At 37.4% G+C, this 23,089-nt stretch overlaps 1 protein-coding gene across 3 annotated transcripts in view; it reads right to left on the bottom strand.

Moving 5' to 3' along the window:
* Usp32 (ubiquitin specific peptidase 32) overlaps positions 1 to 23,089 on the bottom strand; it is a 169,662-nt gene that overhangs the window by 13,543 nt on the left and 133,030 nt on the right. For all 3 annotated transcript variants that reach the window (XM_004870389.4, XM_004870388.4, XM_021248667.2), the window contains exons 17-28: positions 18,927 to 19,081; positions 17,558 to 17,639; positions 15,793 to 15,867; positions 14,882 to 15,020; positions 14,513 to 14,618; positions 12,810 to 12,983; positions 11,585 to 11,759; positions 10,963 to 11,114; positions 8,298 to 8,409; positions 6,723 to 6,934; positions 4,409 to 4,593; positions 300 to 386 (exon numbers count right to left, since the gene is read on the bottom strand). In XM_004870389.4, coding sequence (XP_004870446.1) covers positions 300 to 386; positions 4,409 to 4,593; positions 6,723 to 6,934; positions 8,298 to 8,409; positions 10,963 to 11,114; positions 11,585 to 11,759; positions 12,810 to 12,983; positions 14,513 to 14,618; positions 14,882 to 15,020; positions 15,793 to 15,867; positions 17,558 to 17,639; positions 18,927 to 19,081 — 1,654 coding nt within the window. The remainder of the gene's footprint in view (positions 1 to 299; positions 387 to 4,408; positions 4,594 to 6,722; positions 6,935 to 8,297; positions 8,410 to 10,962; positions 11,115 to 11,584; positions 11,760 to 12,809; positions 12,984 to 14,512; positions 14,619 to 14,881; positions 15,021 to 15,792; positions 15,868 to 17,557; positions 17,640 to 18,926; positions 19,082 to 23,089) is intronic.

The raw sequence follows: 23,089 nt of genomic DNA, 5'->3' as shown, positions 1-23,089 counted from the left end.
GTAAGTAGACTATATTTTACTGCCTCACAATTGCCAAACTGATCTATTTTTAGGGGGCAGAAAGTTTAGAGTAGTATGGCCTGGCACAGTAGCATGTGCCTGTAGTCCCACTGTGAAAGGCCAAGGAGGAAAATTTAGCTGTCTATCTTACAAAAAGAGATGAATGCAAACAATTCCTAAGTTTATTTCAAGTTTCTCATTATTCACTATTATTTCCCAAAACTGGAAGTATATGAAAAAGGTGTAATATCTGAAGTTACAATTCTTCTAAAACTTTTCTTTAGCAGAGGTCACTTTACCTATACCATGGGCACCAAGCACAGGAGTTCCCATCTTTCTGCACAACTCGTAGAGTAAATGGATACTGATAGCCCATACTGTCGTCACTGAAAAAGAAAACAAACCAAAAAAATCTAAGAAGTATTTCTGGTTTGAAATCCTTTTCATCTTCTCTAAGTGATCCTAGGAAAGAGCATTTGCCTAGAGAAAAGAAGGAAAAAGCGGAAACAGTTTTTTTGTAAATAGGGAGGGGTAGAGGGGTGGAAGGGAGGGAAAGGGGAAAGGGGAAAAAACAAGAACCAAGATACACCACGTATAGGTACAAATTCTCAGTGATGAATGTGATCATAATGTATACCTAAAATGTACCAATAAACTTAATGAATTAAAAAAAAAAGAGCATGTGCCTTAACAGTATGCTCATGCTGACAGCTCAATGCCACTTATCCTAACCCATTAGCTGCAGCTCTGCACCAGCCACATTAGGCTGTGTTCTTGCTTACAGAAGGGTACACACACCAGATTGCCAGATGTCTCTAAAAGAGTCTTCTTTTATAAGATAAGCTAATCATTAAATGAAACATCAATTATCCTTCAGCCCTAATTTTATAAGCAGACTTAATTCACATTAAACTAAGACCTTTCTACAACAAGAACATTGACATACCACAGAAAACTTTATATTCTTAGAGTAACTTCTTTTAACTGTTACCAATTGTATCAAGATAGCCTTATAAGGTCTCCAAATTAAAATAAAAATACTAATCCTTGCCTCAATAAGAAGCAATGTAACAATTTATACATATTACACTTTAAGTATATACACAACTCGTGGGCAGGGATGTAGCTCAGTGGTACAGTGCATGTTGAAGTGCAAGGCCCTGGGTTCAATTTCCAGTACAAATTACCCCATAAAAAGAACACCGCACACTAATTAACATTTGTCAATCACAGTTCACAAAGCTGGAGAAAGAAAAAGCAATGCAACAAACATAGGTAAAAGCAATGTATTTTACACCTCATTTGGCAGTTGCTAGTGGCTATCACATGGCTGCTGAAGATAATGAAACCACAATAAAGAGTCACTGTAAAGGCAAAAGTGAGTACTGTATCAAACACAGGAACTCCCTCTTTCCACAAAACCACCTATCCAATGAATGATTGTTGATAGCCTTTAACTGTCCAGTATCATGTCCAAAATGAAGTCAAGCGTGAGGAATCAAAAGACAGTGGAACAACAGACCATGTAGCATTCTCAGAGGGAAGTGTGCAGCTATTAAAAAAAAATAATGTCCCTCCTGCTATAGTTTGGATCTTGAACATCTCCCAGAGGTCTATGTGTTGACGGCTCGATCTCCAGCCTGTGGCATTACTGAGAGGTGGTAGAACCTTTAGGAGGCAGGACCTAGTGGAAGAAGTTAGGTCACTGGGGGATATTGGGATCCAGGTCTCTTCTCTTCTATCTTTGTCTTCTCGCTGCCACTTGGTCAACTATTCATTCCCTACCATGATGTACTGCTGTGTTATAGGCCCAAAAGTAATAATGCCAACCAACCATGGACTGAAACCTCCAAAACTGTGAGCCAAAATAAATCAGTCCCCCTTTTGGGGTTTGTTTTTGGAGACAGGGTCTCACTATGTAGCTCAGGCTAGCCTTGAACTAACTATGTAGTCCAGGCTGGCCTCAAACCTGCAGCAACCCATCTGCCTCAGCCTTCTAAGTGTTGGGATTATAGGCATGTGCCAGTATGCCCAGCTTTTAAACATTCCTTTTTCTTTTTTGGTACCAGGGATTGAACTCGGAAACACTGAGCTAAATCCCCGACCCAACATTCCTATTTTTAACCTGGCTATTTTAGGCATTTGTTATAGTAATGCAAAGCTAACACCCCATCCCAAGTCTTCCCATGACCCTGATCCTTAATCTACTTTCTGTCTCTATAAATTTGCTTATTAGAAATACTGAATAAAAATAAAAGATTTGATCTTTTGTGTCTGGCTTCCTTGACTTAGCATTATGTTTTCATGTTTCATGTTGCTACATGTATCAGCAGTTCATTCTTTTTAATAGGTGAATAGTATTCCAACAACACACATACTGTATTTTGCAAATCCATTCCTTTGTTGAGTTCAATACTTCAGTTGTTTCTACTTTCGGGGTACTGTGACTCACTGGATTCTTTGACAGAAATCAGAGGCATTTTATCATTTCATCTATAGATATTTTAATGTGTAAATTCAAAGTTAAGCTCCTATTGTCATTGTAAAAGCCACTCCAAACTTCATGCCTTCATTTACACTGTTCCACTAAAAGATTTCACAAAGGTCACCAAAGATTGTCATTTTATGAAATGCAGTAAACAATTCTGAGTTCTTGTCTTAACTTCTAATTAGAAACAACTGATCACTTCTTCCTTGAAATACTTCCTTCATTCAACTTTTGGTTAATTGCTTTATCCTGGTTTCCCTTATACAGCTGCTCCTTCTTCTTTTCAACCTCTAAATGTTGGAACGCATTAGGAATCAGATCTTAGGCATCTTCTACATCTAATTCTCACTTTTAAGGGACATTATCTTATCCCGGGGCTTTATATACCAATTATCTGATGACACTTTTATTTCCATCTCCAGCAAAGGGCATTTAGTGAATTTCTCCTTGAATATAACAACAGATATCTTCAACCTAACTTGATTCCTGTCCTTTCTTGCCAAAACATGCTCTTCTTTCTCCAGTTCTCCCTGTTTCATTAAATGGTACTATCATCCACAAACAATTGCTCAGGCAGAAAATTTAGCTTGGACTCCTCTTTCTCTCATAATCCATATTCAATTTAGTAGCAAATCCTGAGAAAAGCCCTTTAATTCAATCAGACTCTCACTTCAGATTTAGTATCATCCCAAAGTCATTTTTATTGAATACACAGTCATCAACTAAATTGCTTATTATTTGCAGTTTTCCTTTAAGATTTATTCACCTTAAGTCCTATTTAATCATCAAAAGACTCTACACTACAACAAAGAACTTTTTACTACACAGAACTCTCATTTGCACCATGACAGTAAGTAAATGATGTGCAATTTAACTGAGATATAAATAAGGCACCCACAATCCTAATGATTATCCAAAGTAAATGCATTTACTGATCCAACAGAATAGTGGTAGAAGGAATGAAAACAATACAGAAAATGTTTATTATCTTTATCTAAATTTATGCTTTTGTACATAGAAAGGGGAGGGGAATGGGATAAAATAAAATAAATTTAAAAATAAGTTTATGAAATTATTCCAAGGTAAAATGACGTAGTATGGAAATAATTCAAATGAATTATTTGTTATGGCATGACTCTTTAAAAGTTCATGACAGGGGGCCAGGGATTTAGCTCAGTGGTTTCACCACCTGCTATGCAAGCCCAAGGACCCAAGTTCAATCCCTGGTACCAAAAAAAAAAGAGTTCATGACAGGGCCAGGGATTTAGGTTAGTGGCGCTTTGCCTGCCTCGCAAGTTCGATCCCTGGTACCAGGCCAAAAAAAACCCAACAACAAAGAGTTCACCACAGAGAAGTACACTGTCACTCCCATTTTGAATTTCAGAAGATTGAGATGATACAAATTTCCTGGAGAATTTATACTCCCTTTTTTTTTCTTGTGGTACTAGGGACTGAACTCAGGGCCTTTGCACTCATCTACATCTTCAGCCTTTTTAAAATTTTTTAAATTTAGAAACAGGGCCTTGCTAAGTCATTAAGTTGCCTGTGCTGGGCTCAAACTTTGGATCCTCCTGCATCAGCCTCCCAGGCAGTTCTGGGAGTACAGGCATGGGCCACCATGCCTGGCTTCATACTCTTTACTCTTCTAATAGCAGAAGACAAGGATATTACATAAAGCAATGGTAGGAGGGAGTTAGCTAAGAGATTAGAGAAAGAATTGCTAGACACTAGGATGTCTAGGTGACAAAAGGAAGCTATATTTCTTCCTCAAAACCAAATGGCTGAATTATGTGCTCTCTAAATGGTCCTTCTAAGAGTGATTAACTTGATGGGGAATGGGTCATATTATCACACAGAATTCATATAAAATATTCTTATCACTTTTGGAAACCACAAGTTGAGGCTAATCCTCGAACTTACCAATCCTGAGCATGATTACTAGCTTCCTGAGGTGGGAGTGGGCTGGCTAGTCGAGATACCTGAATCCAGACTGCATCATAAAGATCTTTTTTCCGTGTATGCACAGTACATGGAACAATCAATGGCATTCCAAAGAGGCTGGGCCGATTCTTCTGTGATGACAGGAAATACAGTTCTGTCCTCATCTATATGTATAAATAAGAGAAGAGAGTGAGAAGATGATAGGCCTGATTCTTCTAGGACGGCCAATAACATGCATTGATGTACATTTTCAAATTAGTTTCTACCATACTCTCTTTTTGAAACAGCTGTTGCTTATATGATGACAATGGTTAAAGTAATATTGTTGAAAGGTTGAGGTACTGCCAATTTGAGTTACCAAATTTGGATTTCAGTAACTAATATTTTCAAACTATAATTTTCTTTGATAAGCATTTCCTACACACACAGAATCCATACGTAAAAACTAGTAATAGTGGGCCGGGGATTTAGCTCAGTGGTTTCACCACCTGCTGTGCAAGTGCAAGGACCCGAGTTCGATCCCTGGTACCAAAAATAAAAGAACAAAAAACTAGCAGTAGTTTCATACCTCAAGGCTTTTAAATAATTAAAACCCATTCTTTCTCTATAAAGTATACAAATAAAAAACTTCCTTAAAATATAATTTTCTTCTTTCTTTTTTTAAAACACTTTTATTTATTTATTTTTTGTACTGGGGATTGAACTCCGGACCTTGCGCCTGCAAGGCAGGTGGTGAAACCAGAGTTAAATCTCTGGCTTCTTTTTTTTGAGTCAGGGTCTCACTATGTAATCCAGGCTGGCCTCAAACTCACTGATCCTCTTGCCTCAGCTTGCCAAGTGCTGGGGTTACAGGTAAGCGCCACCACAACTGGCCCAGCCTCTTTTTTGGTTTTTTGAGATCGAGTCTTGTGATATAGTTCTGAACTCACTATGTAACCCATACTGGTCCTGAACTGGCAATCCTCCTGTCTCAGCCATTCTGAGTGCTGGGATTATAAGCAAGTAACACCATCCATGGCTCATAATGCAATTCTCTGATAAGTCTTTTTTTTTTTTTTTTTGTACCAGGGATTGAACTTGGGTCCTTGCGCTTGTGCAGCAGGGGCAAAACCACTGAGCTAAATCCCCGGCCCAGATAAGTCTTGATAGTAGTTATTAAAATAGCAATTATTAAATTGTTGGATACTTGTGAAATACAGCTATTTAATTAATAACAACTCATCCACCTTCCTAAAAGTGGCCAAGTGACTAGTCTTTTTTTCCTTAAGTGCCTGATAGATCAAAATTTAAAAATCTGCTTTGAGTATGTTAAAGAGATTCTTATTATATTCTTTAATATCCCTTATCCAAAATGGTTGGGACCAGCAATCTTTTGGATTTTGAAATATTTGCATAAACTTTACTAGGTAAGTAATTTTTAGGTTGGGGATGTTCAACGGATATATAGAGATTACCTACTAAAAAGAATTAGATTGGAAATGGTTGCTTAACAATGAAATAGTTTAGAATAACAGAATGGGAAATTAAAAATCTGACAAATACTTAGACATCCTTAATTCTTTAAGAAATCTGGTCTTGGGCCAGGGATTTAGCTCAGTGGTTTCGCTGCCTGTTGCGCAAGCACAAGGACCCGAGTTCAATCCCCGGTACCAGAAAAAAAAAAAAGAAATCTGGTCTTGCTATGTGGTGGTACATACCTATGATTCCAGCTAGTTGAGAGGCAGAGGCACAAGCAATGGAAGGAGCATGGCCCTATCAATTCCTTTAGACTATGAAAGAATTTCTGTTGTTTTTGGGGGACGAACTTGGGTCCTTGTGCTTGCGCAGCAGGCGGCAAAACCACTGAGCTAAATCCCCAGCCTGTACCTTCTTTTTAATTTCATTTTTTCTTGTCATTCTCCAATACACACACACACACACACACACACACACACACACACACACACACACACACACACATGCACGCACGCACCACACCACCACCACCACCACCACCAAACCTTCTCCAAAGGTATTCACATTTATATGGCAGAGAAGATGTACATGGTTATGAATACATAGAAGACACAAATTTTAAAACAAGGTAGTATTCAGGTACACTGGCTAGCCTCACAAATGAGGAGTATCATTTCATATACTGGCCCTAACATGTGATACTAATTCCTGGCTTCAATCACTTGCATTAGCATATACAACACACTGAAAATGTGCTCAATGAAGATGTTCCTAAGAAATGGCTACTTCACAAATGACACAAAAGACCAACAGTATGCTGCCTAACACTGAAACAAACCATTTTTCGATGGACAGCAATGATGTAGCCTGAAAAGGGGCTGTCAGGAAGAGATGACATATGACCATTCATTATTCCATTAGTGAAGTTCTTCTCAGTTCCACATGGCACAACAGTGTTTGGCATTCCATTAGGGATGAATAGTGGTCGAGGTATGTCCCCACTGGTAGTTAGAGAGAACATTCCATTTGTAGATGGTGAAGAGGAGAAATCTATAAATTCAAAGATATAAATAGCAACATAAACTTGTGGTACTGTGGTACTTTTTCTTCCTCCACTAGGTAGCCCACACTGGCCTCGAACTTGTGATCCTTTTGCCTTAGGCTCTCCAGTAGCTCCAGTAGCACATGTATGTGTGCTCCATGCCTGGGTTATCTTGTGGTGCTTTTATCTTTGCTCTTAAATATTCCAAGGACCTGTACCTTAAGAGTGCAATCTCTTTTAACATAAGACAGGAAGAAATCATAGTTCAAATAATAATTTTAAATTTATTGGATTTTAATTCCAGATTTTATTGTCATAACTCACACTTAAAAGACTAAATGGAAAAGCAGGAGCAAGTGCTGAAAACAGTCAAATGGAATTCTTACAGAAACCAATATGAAATATTGCACTGGGGCACACAATCAGTTCTACCACTTATTTTCTTTTTCCTTGACTCTAAAATTCTCTATTCCCCTACACATGTTCTGTCAATATGGCCAGTGGCCAGATGTTGCTTTTTTAATTACTAAAAAAATGCATTTCCTCAGTCTCATTAGCCACATTTAAGTGCTCAAACAGCCTGCATGACTGTCACGAAGGGCAAAGATCATAGAAACTTTCCATCATTGCAGAGTTCTACTAGACAGTGATGATATAAATTAAAAAGCACCACTAGCTGGGCATGGTGGCACACACTTGTAATCCCAGCTCTCAGGAGTCTGAGGCAGGAGGATTGCCACGAGTTTGAGGCCAGCTTGGGCTACATAGTGAGTTCAAGGCCAGCCAGCCAGCCTGAACTACATAGTGAAACCCTGTTAAAAAAAAACCCCCAAAACACCCCCCCGACTAAATCATCTTTAAATTCACCATGAATACTGTTTACTACATGCCAATGAGAGGAGGCTTATTCCCTATAAAACCCTTTATATTAGAGAATTAACCTAACTGTAAGCAGTATAAATAAGAACAGAGCATATTAAGAGCCAAAAAGACTCACTGAGTAACAATCCTAACCAGATGCAGTAACTGGATAAAGAGATTCTTTTTCACCTAAATTTATTGTGTTTTCTGATGGTATTTTCCTCTCATATCATGTTGAAATGTTAGAATTAGGCTAAAGAGTTAAAAGAGACCTGAATATTAATGGTATATGAACTAGTAACTACCTACCTAACTTAGTCACTTAGGTTCTCTGAATTTTAGTTTCCTTATCTATAAAAAGAAGAATTTAAGCCAAATGATCAGTAAGATTTTTCCTGGGGAAGACTGTTTAGCTCAAATATTCTCAGCACAACAAATAAAAAAATCATGATACCCTTTAAGCCCATAAAGCTGTTGAGACCATGAGAAAGAGATCCAGTGCTATCTTACCTGTCTGTATAGGACTAGAAGCTGAAATAGGAGATGCCGGGATAGGAATTTCAAATGCACACAAAAATCCACTCACTGAGAGTCGTACTTTCTGGTTGTCCTGAGGGAAGTTCTACAAAGGAAAAAAAAAAAAGGAAGATGAGAAGGGAGGTGTTTCAGAAGAGATGGATAAACTATCTGATGTACTCAAAGAGAATGTTTTAGGAGCTTTCACATAAAAAAAAAGATGACTGAATCATTTTTTTTTCCTGGTACCGGGGATCAAACTCCGGATCTTATGGTTGCGAGGCAGGCGGCGGAACCACTGAGCTGAATCCCTGGGTCAACTGAATTGTTTTTCTTGGCTAACTAAAAGACAAATGCTTGATAAAATAAGGGATAATTCAGTTCTCACTGCCAAAGATAGGAAGTATGTTGTGTATGACTGTCTTCTTTTTTATGGGAGGGGGGTTTATTTTAGACAGGGTCTTGCTATGTAGTTCAGGATGGCCTTGAAACTTGCAGTGATCCTCCTGGTTCAGCCTCCCAAGTGCTAGGATTACAAGTGTGTGCCACCATACCTGGCTGATACCTTTTTTTTTTTTTCAGATTGACATAGTGCTTTATTTAAGCTGTCTGTACGAAAGAAAATAATGTGCATCCCTATCACATCCGTGTAAAAGTATAAGGATGTACAATGTACAAAAACAGTTTCTTGTAGTTATTTCACATCCTTGTGGGTCATATACTTAAGGAAAGAAACAGTTTTAGTATGACCAACAATAACAGTAATACAGTTTCTTGGGTTCACAGTTGCATCTGCTTAAGATCCCTAACGAGATGACCGAATCTTTTATTTTTCTTTTCTCTTTTTTTGGTACCAGGGATCAAACTCAGGACCTTGCGCTTGCAAAGCAGGCGCCGGAACCACTAAGCTAAATCCCTGGCCCTTTTTTTTTGGTACCGGGGATCGAACTCGGGTCCTTGTGCTTGCACAGCTGGCAGTGAGACCACTGAGCTAAATCCCTGGCCCTTGACCAAATCTTTCGAAGATCTAGCAAGGTCAAGAAATGTCACAAACTATAAACCTATAGGGAGGTAACTCAAATACCAATTTAGAGGTTTTCTTTTTATTTAAATAAATTCATTTCATGCTTGCCTGTAATGCACTACCAGGAGTAAGATAAGGAAGTTCTACTGTAGACAGTATAAACAGTAGCACCAAGTGTGTACACTGAGGTGTAGTACAGAGACCCTGGAGTTAGTAAGGGAGGTCCTTACTTTTGTTTGTTTTTTTTTTTTAGGCCCTTACTTTTGTACTCTAGAAGAAGAGCAAGTGGCCCCGCGAGAACAGTCAGCTTTGAAAAGCCAGAAATCAGGTGTGGGAAATGGAAAACATACTGGAATAATGCAATGTAATTAGTGTAGAAAACAAAGCTGTGAGCAACCCTTGCCAACAATCCAAGCCGAAGGGGTTAATTCCCTCCAAGATGGTTGCCTTGTGACAATGGGTCAGACTTCATGACAGTACAAGCTGGAGTTTGCCAAGCTGGAAATGTATTTGGATAGGAGGATTCCAGGTTTCTGGCTATTCTATCTGCCAGAATCCGAAGCTACAGCAATGGGCACCTCGGGGAAGTTTCATAATTTCCCTCTGTGCACCTTTCTGTGCTGTCTTAAGCCTTCATGCCAGATGACTGAGATCTGGGAATGAGAGGGAGGGATTCTCAAAATCGAAGCCAAGAACACATTTTCAGTGACACTGACCGCTTCGGAGGGGATGACTGGGCCCTGAGTGTGGCTGGGGACTGAGGGCCAGCTGTGAGGAGGGGCCAGCCATGGGCATTGTCAGCGCCCATCATTAATCTCTATGAAGTATCCTTGGCCAAGGTCATGGAAATCACCTTAAGATTTTTTTGGGAAAAAACCCAAAACAACAAAAAGCTATGTGCTTAGTTAGTGTATAGTGTCATGCTTTCCCTCTACAGGAACAAATGCCCTGAACGTCAGCCAGTCTCAGCTTTCTCCTCTTCTCACCTGTTTACTTCTTAGAAAATGGATGCAAGACAATGAAAGGACATAACTTCTAGTCTACTTTCTTGTCACTGTGGAACATTCAACAGAATCCCAAGTGAAAAAATGTTAATCTATAGATGTAAGAATGAACTACCATTTACTGTAACTTCCTACTTAACACTAAGGATGAACGTCACACAGGTAGAAATATGAAATATTAGGATAAAATCTAAGTCTGAATATGTCTTAGCTGCCTTAATAAAATGCCCTTTAACCCCCCGTCAGTCCCAGTGGCCCACCCACCACCAGCAGTGGTTTCAGAGCTATAAATCCTCACTTCCAGCATCAAGAGGCTAAGACATCTGCATATGGATGATCCACCCTACTAGAAAGTCACTTGCTCTCTCATACAAAGCAATCTAATACTATGTTGCGATGCAGTCTTCCATTTGGGAGCTGTCAGAGTTGAACTAGAATACATCTCCACGATCGTTCCAGGGAGTGCACGCCCTCCTGCTTGCCCCAGGCAGGGCTCCTGCCCCTTGGCTGATACATTTTTAAAAAATGTTTTAATATCTTCCCTGATTATATAATGTAAAAATTAACTGATAACAATTGAGAAAACTGTGAAGCATGGAATAAAAGGTTTCCTAGAAATAGTTAATATTACCTTTATGTTGGAACCATGTACTTCTGCAAGAAGGATTTGTTCTGATTTAAGCCCACAGAGATCACTCAGCTGTTTTTTTAAACCTGTATACTTTTCATCCATATTCAGTCTTAGCCCATATCGTATGGGGGTAGTACCATCCAACTTGATTACTAGCAAAGAGGAAAGATCTTTTATCAATAAAATACAAGTCACACTGAAAGTCTTGTATAATGTAAGCAGACAGATACATCTGACTTGCAAATATTAAACATTTACCCCTAGAATTTTGTACGTAAATGGTTTAATATGTAAATGATAACAGTACTTAAGAATAATGGGTAAAATCAAGAGTTTTTTGATGTTCTCTGATACAGAACTGTGAGAAGCTTTGCAAGTTTTTACAGAGGTTTCTGGCATGTTTGAAACTAAAAGCACCACCAATGGGCACAAGAATGGGTCCATGTTCCAAGTCTTTCAAACCTGAAATTATGTATGAACGTAGACTTCTGGAGTATAACATGATGACTACAAATCTATGAACTCATCATAAACAAATAACTGTAAATACAAATTCAGGTCAAAAACTGAACCAGGTAAAAGAAAATGGAGTCAAATAATTTTTCTGAACTTTGTGACCTACCTGTTATTTCCAAGTGCATATAACTGTCCATTGGTAGTGGCAATGACAAAAAATTAAAAGGGTCAAATCGTACACTTATATGCCCACACGTCTTGCATTTGACTTGGGATCTTAGCTGTCCATGGAACAAATCCACAACAATAGATCTATTTCTTCTCAAATGGTTGTCCCAGGCCTAGCAAGGAAGAAGATTACAAAACTCTTCTTTTCAAAATTCAAAGGATAAGCATTTCTACACAAATCCAAAAACAATGGCTAAGTACACTGAATTTAAATGTTACAAATATAATCATTTTGCAAAAAAAGAAAAATCCTTAATCTTAATTTAAAATATTCAAGCTTTCTATGAATTTATAATCCATGTATATAATTCAAAATGTATGGCCACCTGAAAGAGTTAAAAAAATGTTAAATAGAAAGTAATTTTTCTGAGGAGTCTATAAAATATTAAATTCAGAAGCTCGGGATACAACAGTGGTAGAGCACTTGGTAGCATGTGTGAGGCCCTGGGTTCACCCCTTTACTGCCAAAAAAAAAAAAAAGAAAATGAAAAAGAAGCAGTAGTAGCAGCAGCAAATAAAACACACCTGTATATTACTTTAGCAATTACGAGACTCTAAATTGCACTGCGTAAAGCTGGGCATGGCGTCATACACCTGTTATCCCAGCACTTGGGAGGCTAAGGCAGGAGGATCACCACAAGTTCGAGGCCAGCCTGGGCTACATAGTAAGTTCAAGGCCAGGATGAACTACATAGTGAGACCCTGTCTCAAAAAAAACAAAAACAAAAAAAGTAATTCACTGGATAATATTTTCTACATCCTGTGCTACTGGTGGCAAACCTATGGCACATATGTAACTTTTTCTTTAAAGGCAACAGATGTTAATGTAGAGTTGTTTTTTCTAAACTACAGTGTTGGTACTTTGTGATAAATAAGTGGGTTTTGAGTTGCAGTTTGGCACTCAGTCTCTAAAAGGTTTGACATCACTGTCCTATGCCATAAAGTCCATTAATGTGAAATAGCAACATTCTTCTATTTCCATGAGTGCTTTTGCTTCAGTATTACTGCATAAGAACAACCCACAGAAATACAAATTCTTGTTTTCAAACAAATACTTTGATCACAGAACATTTTAGTTTGTGTTTAAGTTGTTTGGATTTATTTAGTTTACGTGAATTTGTGGTCATAGTATTTCATCTATTAGAAACTCAAAACTGACAAACCTCTGCAGCTACTTCCCAGTCTGGTCGGCCATCACTGTCCTTCAGTTCCACATACGGCTTCTCATGGACTCGGTTGAGATCTTCATGAAGACCATCCAAGAGGAAAGCCAAAAGTTCTTGGGAGTCTTGTTGTTGGAACCCATTAAATCTGGGAGCATATTTTGCTATGGTCCACTATAAATATAAGGAATAACAGTCATTATCGCCTACCCTATAATAAACATAATTCATAATTCAATCAGAGATATTAATCATAATCAATGAATCTTTCTTAGTCTCAAATGACCAAAAATAAGAGAACCCTTTTGGCCAATACTGACTTCTAATTCTGCATCATATAGCAAAACTGAATTTGTTAGGCACATAGATGTTATTTAAGACAGAAATAGTAAAATAACATTTGGTCACACTGAAAGACTTTCACCTGAAAGACTATGAGCCTAAGTTTCCTGGGGATAAAGCACTCTAGGAGGCTGAAGCAGGAGGATTTCAAGTTTGAGTTGTTTGGAGCAACTTAGCAAGATCTCGTCTCAAAACTAAACAACAGAATAATAAAAGGACTGGGATATAGCTTAGTGCAAAGGCCCTGGTTCAATTCCCAATACATACCACCAAAAAAGGTGGTGGTATTGGCATAAAACACTAGATCACATGTAAGATTATTTACAGAGTTAAATGAGTTAAGGCACATAAAATAAATAGAACAGCACCTAACAAGTGGCAAGCAAATCTTTAGCTATTATGATTATTTATTTATTTTTTTTGGTAGTACTAGAGATTGAACCCAGAGCCTTCACACTGAACTAGATGCCAGCCCTTTTTATTTTTAATTTTGAGACAGGGTCTCGCTAAGGTGCTAAATTGCTCAGACCGAGCTTGAATTTGCTATTCAGTCCGACTACAGATGTGTGTCACCCTGTCCAGCTTGCTTATTTTTACAGTGCTGGATACTGAACCCAGGCCTTGGTACCAAGCTGTATCCCCAGGCCCTTTTTATTTTGAGATAGGCTCACTAAGTTGCCCACGTGGGCTTGAACTTGTGACCCTCCTTCCCAGAGTTCTGGGGTTATAGGTATGCACTACCAAAATGTGAGAAACCTTTGCTTTTTGGGGGGGTGGGTGCTGGGAATTGAACTCAGGGCCTCACACTTGCAGGCAGGTGCTGTACCGCTGAGTTACATCCCCAGCATGCCTTGTTTTAAAATAAAGAGAATTCTAACAATTAAAATCCACCTCATATAGTAATATAAAATTTAAATTCATTATATTCTTTAATCCTTTTTTTTTATTCTACACATTGAATTATCTTAGTAATACTGGAAAGGTATTGGTTATAATTAATTAAACTCTGAGATTTACCTTGCAGTTAGAATACTGCTACTAGTGAAGGATTACCAAAAAAAGGTTTACTTATCATATAAGAGATTTAAAAAAAAAGATATTTGATAAATTAAGAAAATGAACAACATTCCAACTTTTGACTATATCATTGGTCTTTTACTACTCACTACATACACGGCAGTATTGTGTATATATTTGAACAAGTATAAATACTGGACAGCTGGTTTATGCCTTGTGAAGGACCCAAAAACACTGATTAAACTAAACTAAAAAGCTAAACGTAGAAAATATAGAGAGAGTTAAAAGATTGCTTAAACAACTTTTAGAAATTAAAAAGTTTCATACTATTTCAACCTGCTTACCCGAAGCTTTAATGGGGCAACATTTTTCTGAGTTCCACTCCAAAGTTCCTGCACTAAATCACCATAGCATTTAGCCATATGGCCCTTCATACCAATGGGATTTGTCCTAGAAATTTAAAAGGAAAATCTGTTGTTAAAGATGCTCAAAAGTCACAATCACACAGGCACAGAAATGCCTATCACATCAAAATGCCTTTTCAGTTTTGGAAACAAGATTAGTAGCCCTTGGTCCTTCCTTCATATTAAATAGGGCAATAAGATGACTCCTTCCACCCTCTTACCTCCATAAAGAAAAAGGAGACTGAGGTGATACTAGATTTATATTGAAATCATGGAAGGTTTAGCCATCAATGGCTCAAAAAATATTACCTGTTGAGTTCATAAAGATGTCTCCCTGAGATAAAATACTGTGTCAGTGGCTGTGTGTTACTAACACACTGGATGCTTGAGTTCATGAAGCATGTATTTCCCAGGTTACTTAGACCTGTGGCTCCCTTTTCTGTGGGAACTAAAATAAAAAGTATGAGAACCAAAATGTAGCTACAGCAATATCCTGTAAAACAAAATTACCAGTACTTGATGCACTGATTTTTATAACTTTTTTTTGGTACCAGAAATTGAACTCAGGACTTTGAGCTTGTCAGGCAGGCGCAGTGCTGCTGAGCTACACCCCTAGCCCTGATTTGTATAACTTTTTTTTTGGTACTGGGGATCGAACTCAGGACCTTGTACTTTCGAGGCAGGCAGCGGCACCACTGAGCTAAATCCCCAGCCCTATAACTTTTAATCAGCTAAGTGAGCTAATATTTCTTTAGTAGGCTTTTCAAACGCTAAGTTGTGTCATGGAGTGTCTTTAGCAATCATGATCCATGCTCATTTGTCATCCAGAAGTAGCAAGTATTCTTTTTAATTACTATGATTTTTAAAAATGAATTCTCCAAGTATGACTTTAAAAACACATAAATTAGGGCCGGGGATTTAGCTCAGTGGTTTCGCCGCCTGCTGCACAAGCACAAGGACCCGAGTTCAATCCCCGGTACCAAAAAAAAAAACCCCCACATAAATTATTTAATTGCAAGGTTACAAAAATTTATAATTTGATGATGGACTTACCCAACAAGAACAATAAAAGAGTTTAAAATCATCTCTTTAAAAATAATATTGGAGGGGGCTGGGGATTTAGCTCAATGGTGCTGCCGCCTGCTTCACAAGCACAAGGTCCTGAGTTGAATCCCTGGTCAACCACCCCCTCCCACCAAAAAATAATATTGGAGACTTACCCTTGTGTCTGTCTATTTTACTACTGTTTGCTATAAAGGACATCTCCTCAGGCCAACTCATATCTTTGTTTCGTACTGGAAAAACAGATAAGAGTGTGTTAATTTTTCTCCATACAATTCATACCCATATGTTATTAAAAAAAAAATATCCTAGGGCTGGGGATTTAGCTCAGTGGTTCCGCCACCTGCCTTGCAAGCGCAAGGTCCTGAGTTCGATTGCAGGTACCAAAAAAAAAAAAAATCTTGTGCCTAAATGAGAAACAAAAAGAAAATCAAGTGGCCAGGGATGTGGCTCAGTGGTGCTGAGCCTGCCTGGCAAGTGCAAGGTCCTGAGTTCGATTCCCTGTACCAGGACCAAAAAAAAAAATCAAGTACTTTTTAGTAACTGGCCTGAAAATATTCCTATTCTTTATTGTGGTCTTTAAAAAAACTTGATAGAATTAATAAACTACTACTTTCATTTTTACTTGGAAGTAAAATCCTACGCAACTATCTATGGAAGTAATTATAGTTCAGACACAGCTGGGCATGGTGATGCACACCTTTAATCCCAACACTCTGTGAGGCTAAGGCTGGAGGATCACAAATTCAAGCCCAACCCAGGAAACATAGAGATCCTGCCTCAGAAAAATGCAAGAAAGGGCTGGGGATGTAGCTTAGTGCAAAGGCCATGGATTTAATGTCAAGTACTGCAAAACAAACAAAATCCCCCCCAAAACAAAAAACCCAACTCAGACACAAAGACAAACACACAGACAACAGGAAGTCTCAGACCCAATGGAATTTCTTAAGCCTAAAACATCAGAAATATGACAATTCTTTCTTAAATTGTAAGTACTGTTGAAGTAATCTATTCTTTTTTTTGAGACAGGATCTCATTGTGTAGTTCAGGTTGGACTTGAACTCACTATGTAGCCAGGCTGGCCTTGAACTCACGGCAATCCTTGTGCCTCAGTCTCCCAAGTGCTGAGATCACAGGCGTGCACCACCATGCCTGGCTCTATTCTTTTTTGAGTGTGGGGGGGTGTCTTGGGCTGGGGATGGCAGGCACAAGGTCCTGAGTTCGATTCCCGGTACTGAAGGGGGAAGAAAGCAAAAAAAAAAGGCTGGGGATTTAGCTCAGTGGCAATGTCCTGAGTTCAATTCTGATACTGGATCAAAAAAAAAAAAAAAGACACAGAGAGACAGGGTCTTGCTATGCAGTTCAGGCTGGCCTTGAACTCATGGCCATTCTCCTGCTTCAGCCTCCTGAGTGCTGGGATTACAGGCATGCACCTCCACGTCTATTCATTTTAATGCAAAGGTGACTAACAATGTTTCTATGAATCTTCATGGGAAAAGTCATACTAAGTTTTCAAAGACATGTGCAGGTGTACAAATTTATCTGGAAACATACATGAGTAACCAGTATTGATGACTAATGAAAGCCTATGCCATTAAATGTATGAGAAAGTTGGTCCCTGACTCAACCTTAAAGAGACAGCCAAGAAATTTTTAAAAACTTCATAAACCTGCAATAGAATTCATTTGTTTCTACTCATTTTTCCCATATTTTGCCAGCCTATGATAGCAAACAGGTTGTCTTTTAAAGCAAACTAAGTAGTATAGTAGGACTACCTAAGTTCAATGGATTTGCTTTATCACAAAGAAAATAAGGATCAAGTAAAAGTTGGTTTGGGAAAAATTATAAAATGGATTATTAGTGAGTAATTCTTTAAATTCTTCCCCTAAAAACTGAATATAAATGCATATGTCTACCTCATACCTTCAATTACCAGGTGCTGTTCATCCTGAATTTTTAAATATTCCAATCTATGATCCTCATCATCCAGAAGAGTAAGGTAATTCTGTATAAAAGGAAATGTTTTTGTTAACTTGGTTAGTAAACTTGAAACAAATACAGAAATAAAAATAAATGATAAAGGGCCAGGGATTTAGCTCAGTGGTTCCGGCGCCTGCCTCAAAAGTGCAAGGTCCCGAGTTCGATCCCCGGTGCCAAAAAAAAAAAAAAGATAAAAACTCTTGCATTTACATAAATGATGTCAAAGACACTTGGCATATCATAGTTATTAAAGAATATTAACAATTTAGGTGGCAAAACAAGGGAAAGACAATGTACATTTCCTAGTTTTACAAACATTCTCTAAGTCCCTAATTTTGGGGAGAAGATCGAATATATACTAAACCAAAGTTTACTGAAATTTAGATTTTTTTTGAAGAGCTGATAGAAAAGAAATTTCTTTAATACCCATAATGAAATGTAGTACAATTAAACATTTTTGTTTAACCTTGCACTAGCTAAAGTGTTTACAAAATTAATTCCTTTAATTCTCACAACTACCTTGAGGGAGACACTATTTCTCCATCTGACTGATTTGAAAATTCACACAGAATTAAGCCATCTGCTTTTAGCTACACAACTGAAAAGTAGCAGAGTCAGGATTTATTTCCTAGTAATGTGGCTCCATGAACTGTACCCTTAACTATGACACAATACTGCCACTTAATGGTGACCAAAGGAGGATGCAGGAAAGAATGCACTAGAGAATAGAGAATTGTTAAGACTACTTATGATGCAATTTTAGAGTCTAATTTATATTGAATATGTAAGGAAGAATATATAAGTAGTTACTAGCATTGCCTCTGAAGAGAATGGAAAATAGTGTTCAGAGGATGGAAGGAGGAATTTTTCACTATAAACTTTGTGGTTTTCTTTTGTTTTTTTTTGAGACAGGGTATGGTAGGTCCTCTGTAATCAAGCCTGGCCCTGAACTCATGAACCTCCTGCTTCAGCCTCTTGAATGTTGTGAATTATACCACCACATCTGCCTTTGTTTAAAATTTTTTAACATGTATAAAATAGTTTCAAACAAATCCAACATCAAATCTGCTTAGAAAAAGAGAAAGATATTTCTTATTACTTTAAAATAGAATAATCTTTACAAAATAGGACTGGCCACGATGATTAACTGTAACTATGGATCTCAGGTGACAAATATCTACATGTACACAAATAATAATTTAAAAGCTGAAGTTTTAACTGAGGTGCTAGCTAGAGCTTTTAGCATAATTATACAAAAATCTCATGATTTAACATTTAATCAGATTCTTCATGAGTCTGAAATGCCTCTTACCTCACTATTATACAGCCACAGACGCATATCTTCCTCTTTGATGCGCAGCCTTTGAGACAGATACTCATGAATTTCCTTGATGGTCTGCATTCTACTAAAACAGCCTGTATAGGCTAACACTCGCTTTAAAGGAGCATTTGGAGAAGGTACATTTCCTATGGTTAATAGTAACCACAATAAGAAAAAAGGCAGATATTAAAAAAAAAACTCTAAGTAATGGAAACCATATTATTTGGGAAAATACTGATAAGAAATGAAAATTATAGATTTAATAATTTTATAAATGAAGTATACCATAAAACTTTAAAACGAAGACAGGAAACCCAAGTGTTTTAAACTCTCAACTTTGAAAAAAGAGCAATAATAGTACGGAGGCCCAAATAACTGACAATATTTGGATCCCAATAAGAGTGGGACTGCCTGGCAAACTTGAGGCCCTGAGTTTGATTCCCCATACAAAAAAAAAAAAAAGAGTGGGTACGGCAAATGGCACTGGTACATGGCTACATGGCTGCCCTCAGGTCATGACAGCAAGATAAATAAAATTCAGTTTAAGAGTGGGGGAGATAAAATTGGACTGGATTTGAATTCCACTGACAGATAATTGGATTTATCTAATCCACTTTCTTAAAATAAACTATCTCTGAATTATTAATCCTATTACTTTTAGTCATTAAGTGTGCCAATTACCTGGCACATATATATATATATATATACAGTTATATAGAAAAAAATTTTTTTAACTTAAAATTCCAAATAAGTATAGATTCTACATGGCCAATTTAAAAATGAATCCAAGAAGCTTTCCCTGACCAAATAAATAAACTTGTCCTACTGAAAAGTGGAGGAAAAAGTCATATAGCCTACCTGCCCAATCAAACAACAGCGGAGATGACTGAATTCCTGAAAGGCTCAAGGTGGAAACAAGAATAGCAATAAAGTTGTTCCTCAAAATCTTCAGGGGATCAGTTTGAGGAATTCCTCACCCCTAGGATATCACAATCTATGGATGTTCAAGTTCTTTATACAAAATGGCACAGCATTTACATATAACCCATCTATATCCTCCCATATACTTTTTTTTTTCAAGTACTGGAAATCGAACTCAGGACCTTGTGCTTGTGAGGCAGACATGGTGCCACTGAGCTAAATCCCCAGTCCTCATATACTTTTTATTGTCTCTTGATTACTTATAATACCTAATTCAATGTAAATGCTAAGTAGATAATTGTTACCCTGTATTTTTTTTTTCCTGGTACCAGGAATCAAACTCAGGGCCTTGCACTTGCCAGGCAGATGCTACACCGACCGCTGAGCTACATTCCTGGCTCTCCCCTGTATTGTTTAGATGTTCAGTACAGATGGTTTTATTCCTGAATTATTTCAAATTTGAGATTAGCTGAATTTGTGGATGAGGAATCCATGGACACAAAGGGCCTACTGTATGGGCAGAAGAGTGAAGGGAGACTATATCAAACCTAATCACATATTTCAAAAGAGAAGGAAAAAAGAGAAGGGGGTAAAATAAAGAAAGTATGAAAATCAGATAAGTTGTTAAAAAGAAAACTTGCTAAAATCCTGGTTAATTGGGCGGGGTGGGGGAGTGTGGCTATGTAGTTCAGGATGGCTCTGAACTCATGGCAATCCTCTTACCTCAGCCTCCAGAGTGCTATGATTATATGTGTGTGTCACCACACCAGACTTTCTGGTTAACTATTTAAGCAAAAACTCAGACAAAAGCTATAGCATTAAAAAAAAAAAAAAAAAAGGTCACTTCTTAAAAACAGAACAAAAACCAAGCTGGATGCATGGCACATGCTTGTAATTCCAGCACTCCAGGAGGGTAAGGTGGGAAGAATGCAAGTTTGAGCCCAGCCCTGGGAACTAAATGACTTAAGACCCTGTCTCAAAATTTAAAAATGAAGGGCTGGAGATGTAGCTCAGTGCAAAGCCCCTGGGTTCAATCCCCAGTAATATAAAATAGCAAACAAACAACCAAAACCAAACAAAACACACTTTTATCTAATAAATAAAATTCATTAAGGAGCCTTAAAAAATAAAATAAAATAAAATAAAATAAAATAAAATGGGCATCTCTGTCTATGGGAAGATATATTTTCTTGAGTAACCCCAAATAAAAATATAAACTTAATATATCAATATAATTTCTCTAGGGTCCAAGTATACATTCCAGGTAATTTTCTACCATTCAGTAGTGATTTAACTTTATTCTTCCCATTAACTATGCTTTTTAGTAAATATTCACATACCAAGCAAAGCCATTCTTAAAAAATAATGGCACTGTCTGTATACATGCATGCATTATGCATGTATGTATTAAGTATGTATTCATTCATTTATCCTTTATTCATGGTACTGGAGATCAAATGCAAGGGCATTTTACCACCAAACCAAGCTACATGTCCAGCTTTTTAAAGTTTTAAATTTTGAGGCGTCTTGCTAAATTGCCCAGGCTGGCCTTGAACATTTCACTCTTTTCATTCCCCTACCCTGGTAGCTGGGATTACAGGGATTACAGGGATTATAGGAGCGTGTTACCACACTCAGTTTCAATTGCTTTGTTTTAGTACTGGGGATCGAACTCGGGACCTTACGCTTTCGAGGCAGGTGGCAGAACCAGTGAGCTAAATCCCCAGCCCTTCAATTGCTTTTTTAGACCTTCCAAGAAGAATTCACTCACCCAAGGTAGGCTGAAAAGAATCTAAGAAAATATTTTCCATATCCTTGTCTATAGAAAAGATCATATTTAAGTCTTTACAACTGTGGCAAGGGTTGCATATACCCATTACTTTAAAAGGCATGAGTCTAGAAAACAGGTGTAATAAACCAAGTACTTGAGAAATATGAACATTATGTTATGGAAGAACAAAACTCAACCATGATCAATTTTTAAATATAGCAAAGTCAACATTTTACTATCAGCAAGCAAAGGATAATTCTTAAAAGAAAACAAAAGAGCAAATTTCTCCAAATTTACATCAGAGGATTAGTTATAAGATTACAGCAAGAAAGCATATTTTTATAAATTCAAAATGATTAATGATTGATTTCACAGCTAATTAATTAGTGAGGAACAAAATTTCAAATTAAGAACAAATTTGGAGAATCAGAACTACCCAGGTCTAGGATTCAGAAGTGTATGCAAATATACTGTCCAAATCAGTCTCTTTTGTCCTATGCCACAGTTAAGAAAATTTACTTTGGTTCAAGATGGTTTTTAGAGCATAGCTCATTGAATAGGCAGCCACTTACTGTACATAATTTTGTACTTTTGAATAGCACCAACAAAATGAGGGTAATTTACCAAAGCAGCAAAAATCTAGGATCAGCACAAGAGTTATAAATACTTACTAGAAGTGTAGCAATACATTTTGCCTCTTATCATTCAAAGAGAATAAAAAATGAGAATTAGCCATGGAAGCAAGGCTAATACTTGCATACAAAGGAAAATTAAATCATAGAGATTTTAATTCACTGTTCCTTTGATTTTGATGTTTTCCGCAAAGACAAAGTTTGGTTAGGTAGAGGGCAGTGTTTTGGTATAATTCTTACCAAACAATATATAAAATATTTTCATATGTAATCTGAATATACTGTTTTTTTGTACCGGAATCAAACTGAGGACGCACGTGGTGCCACAGAGCTAAATCCCCGGACCTGAATATAATCTTTTAAGGAAGACATAAAACTAACCTTGCTTAAATTCAGAGGGCTAGTACTGATACAGTTGGTGGTTTATAGGTAGCCTTTGCATAGTAAGGTTAACATTGTTAACAAAAAATGTGGGACTTTGTAAATGGATGATCTCATTATTTCTTTACTGCTGAAGAGTAACTTCAAGTAATTGCAAGAGAAAAGCACAAAATAAGTATTGCTCATCTGTAAAATTTTACTGTAGGGCCGGGGATTTAGCTCAGTGGCACCATGCCTGCCTCGCAAGTGAAAGGTCATGAGTTCGATTCCTGGTATCGCAAAAATAAATAAATAAAAAATAAATAAATAAAAATAAAATTTAGCTGTAGAGAGAAATCAAAAAGGAATATTTTGCGTGTTATACATTAAAATGGAAACTTATTTATATGTCATTTTATAGGCATGGTATTTTTCCTTGTCATTTTTCAAAGCAAATGTATAGCTTTCAT

The sequence above is a fragment of the Heterocephalus glaber genome, unplaced genomic scaffold (assembly GCF_053883595.1).
Source record: "Heterocephalus glaber isolate CG9 unplaced genomic scaffold, H.glaber_assembly_v1.0 deba00001564, whole genome shotgun sequence".
In the NCBI taxonomy this organism is placed as follows: Eukaryota; Metazoa; Chordata; class Mammalia; order Rodentia; family Bathyergidae; genus Heterocephalus; species Heterocephalus glaber.
The sequence above is the reverse complement of the archived record's forward strand: the minus strand, read 5'-3'. Positions and strand labels throughout refer to the sequence as shown.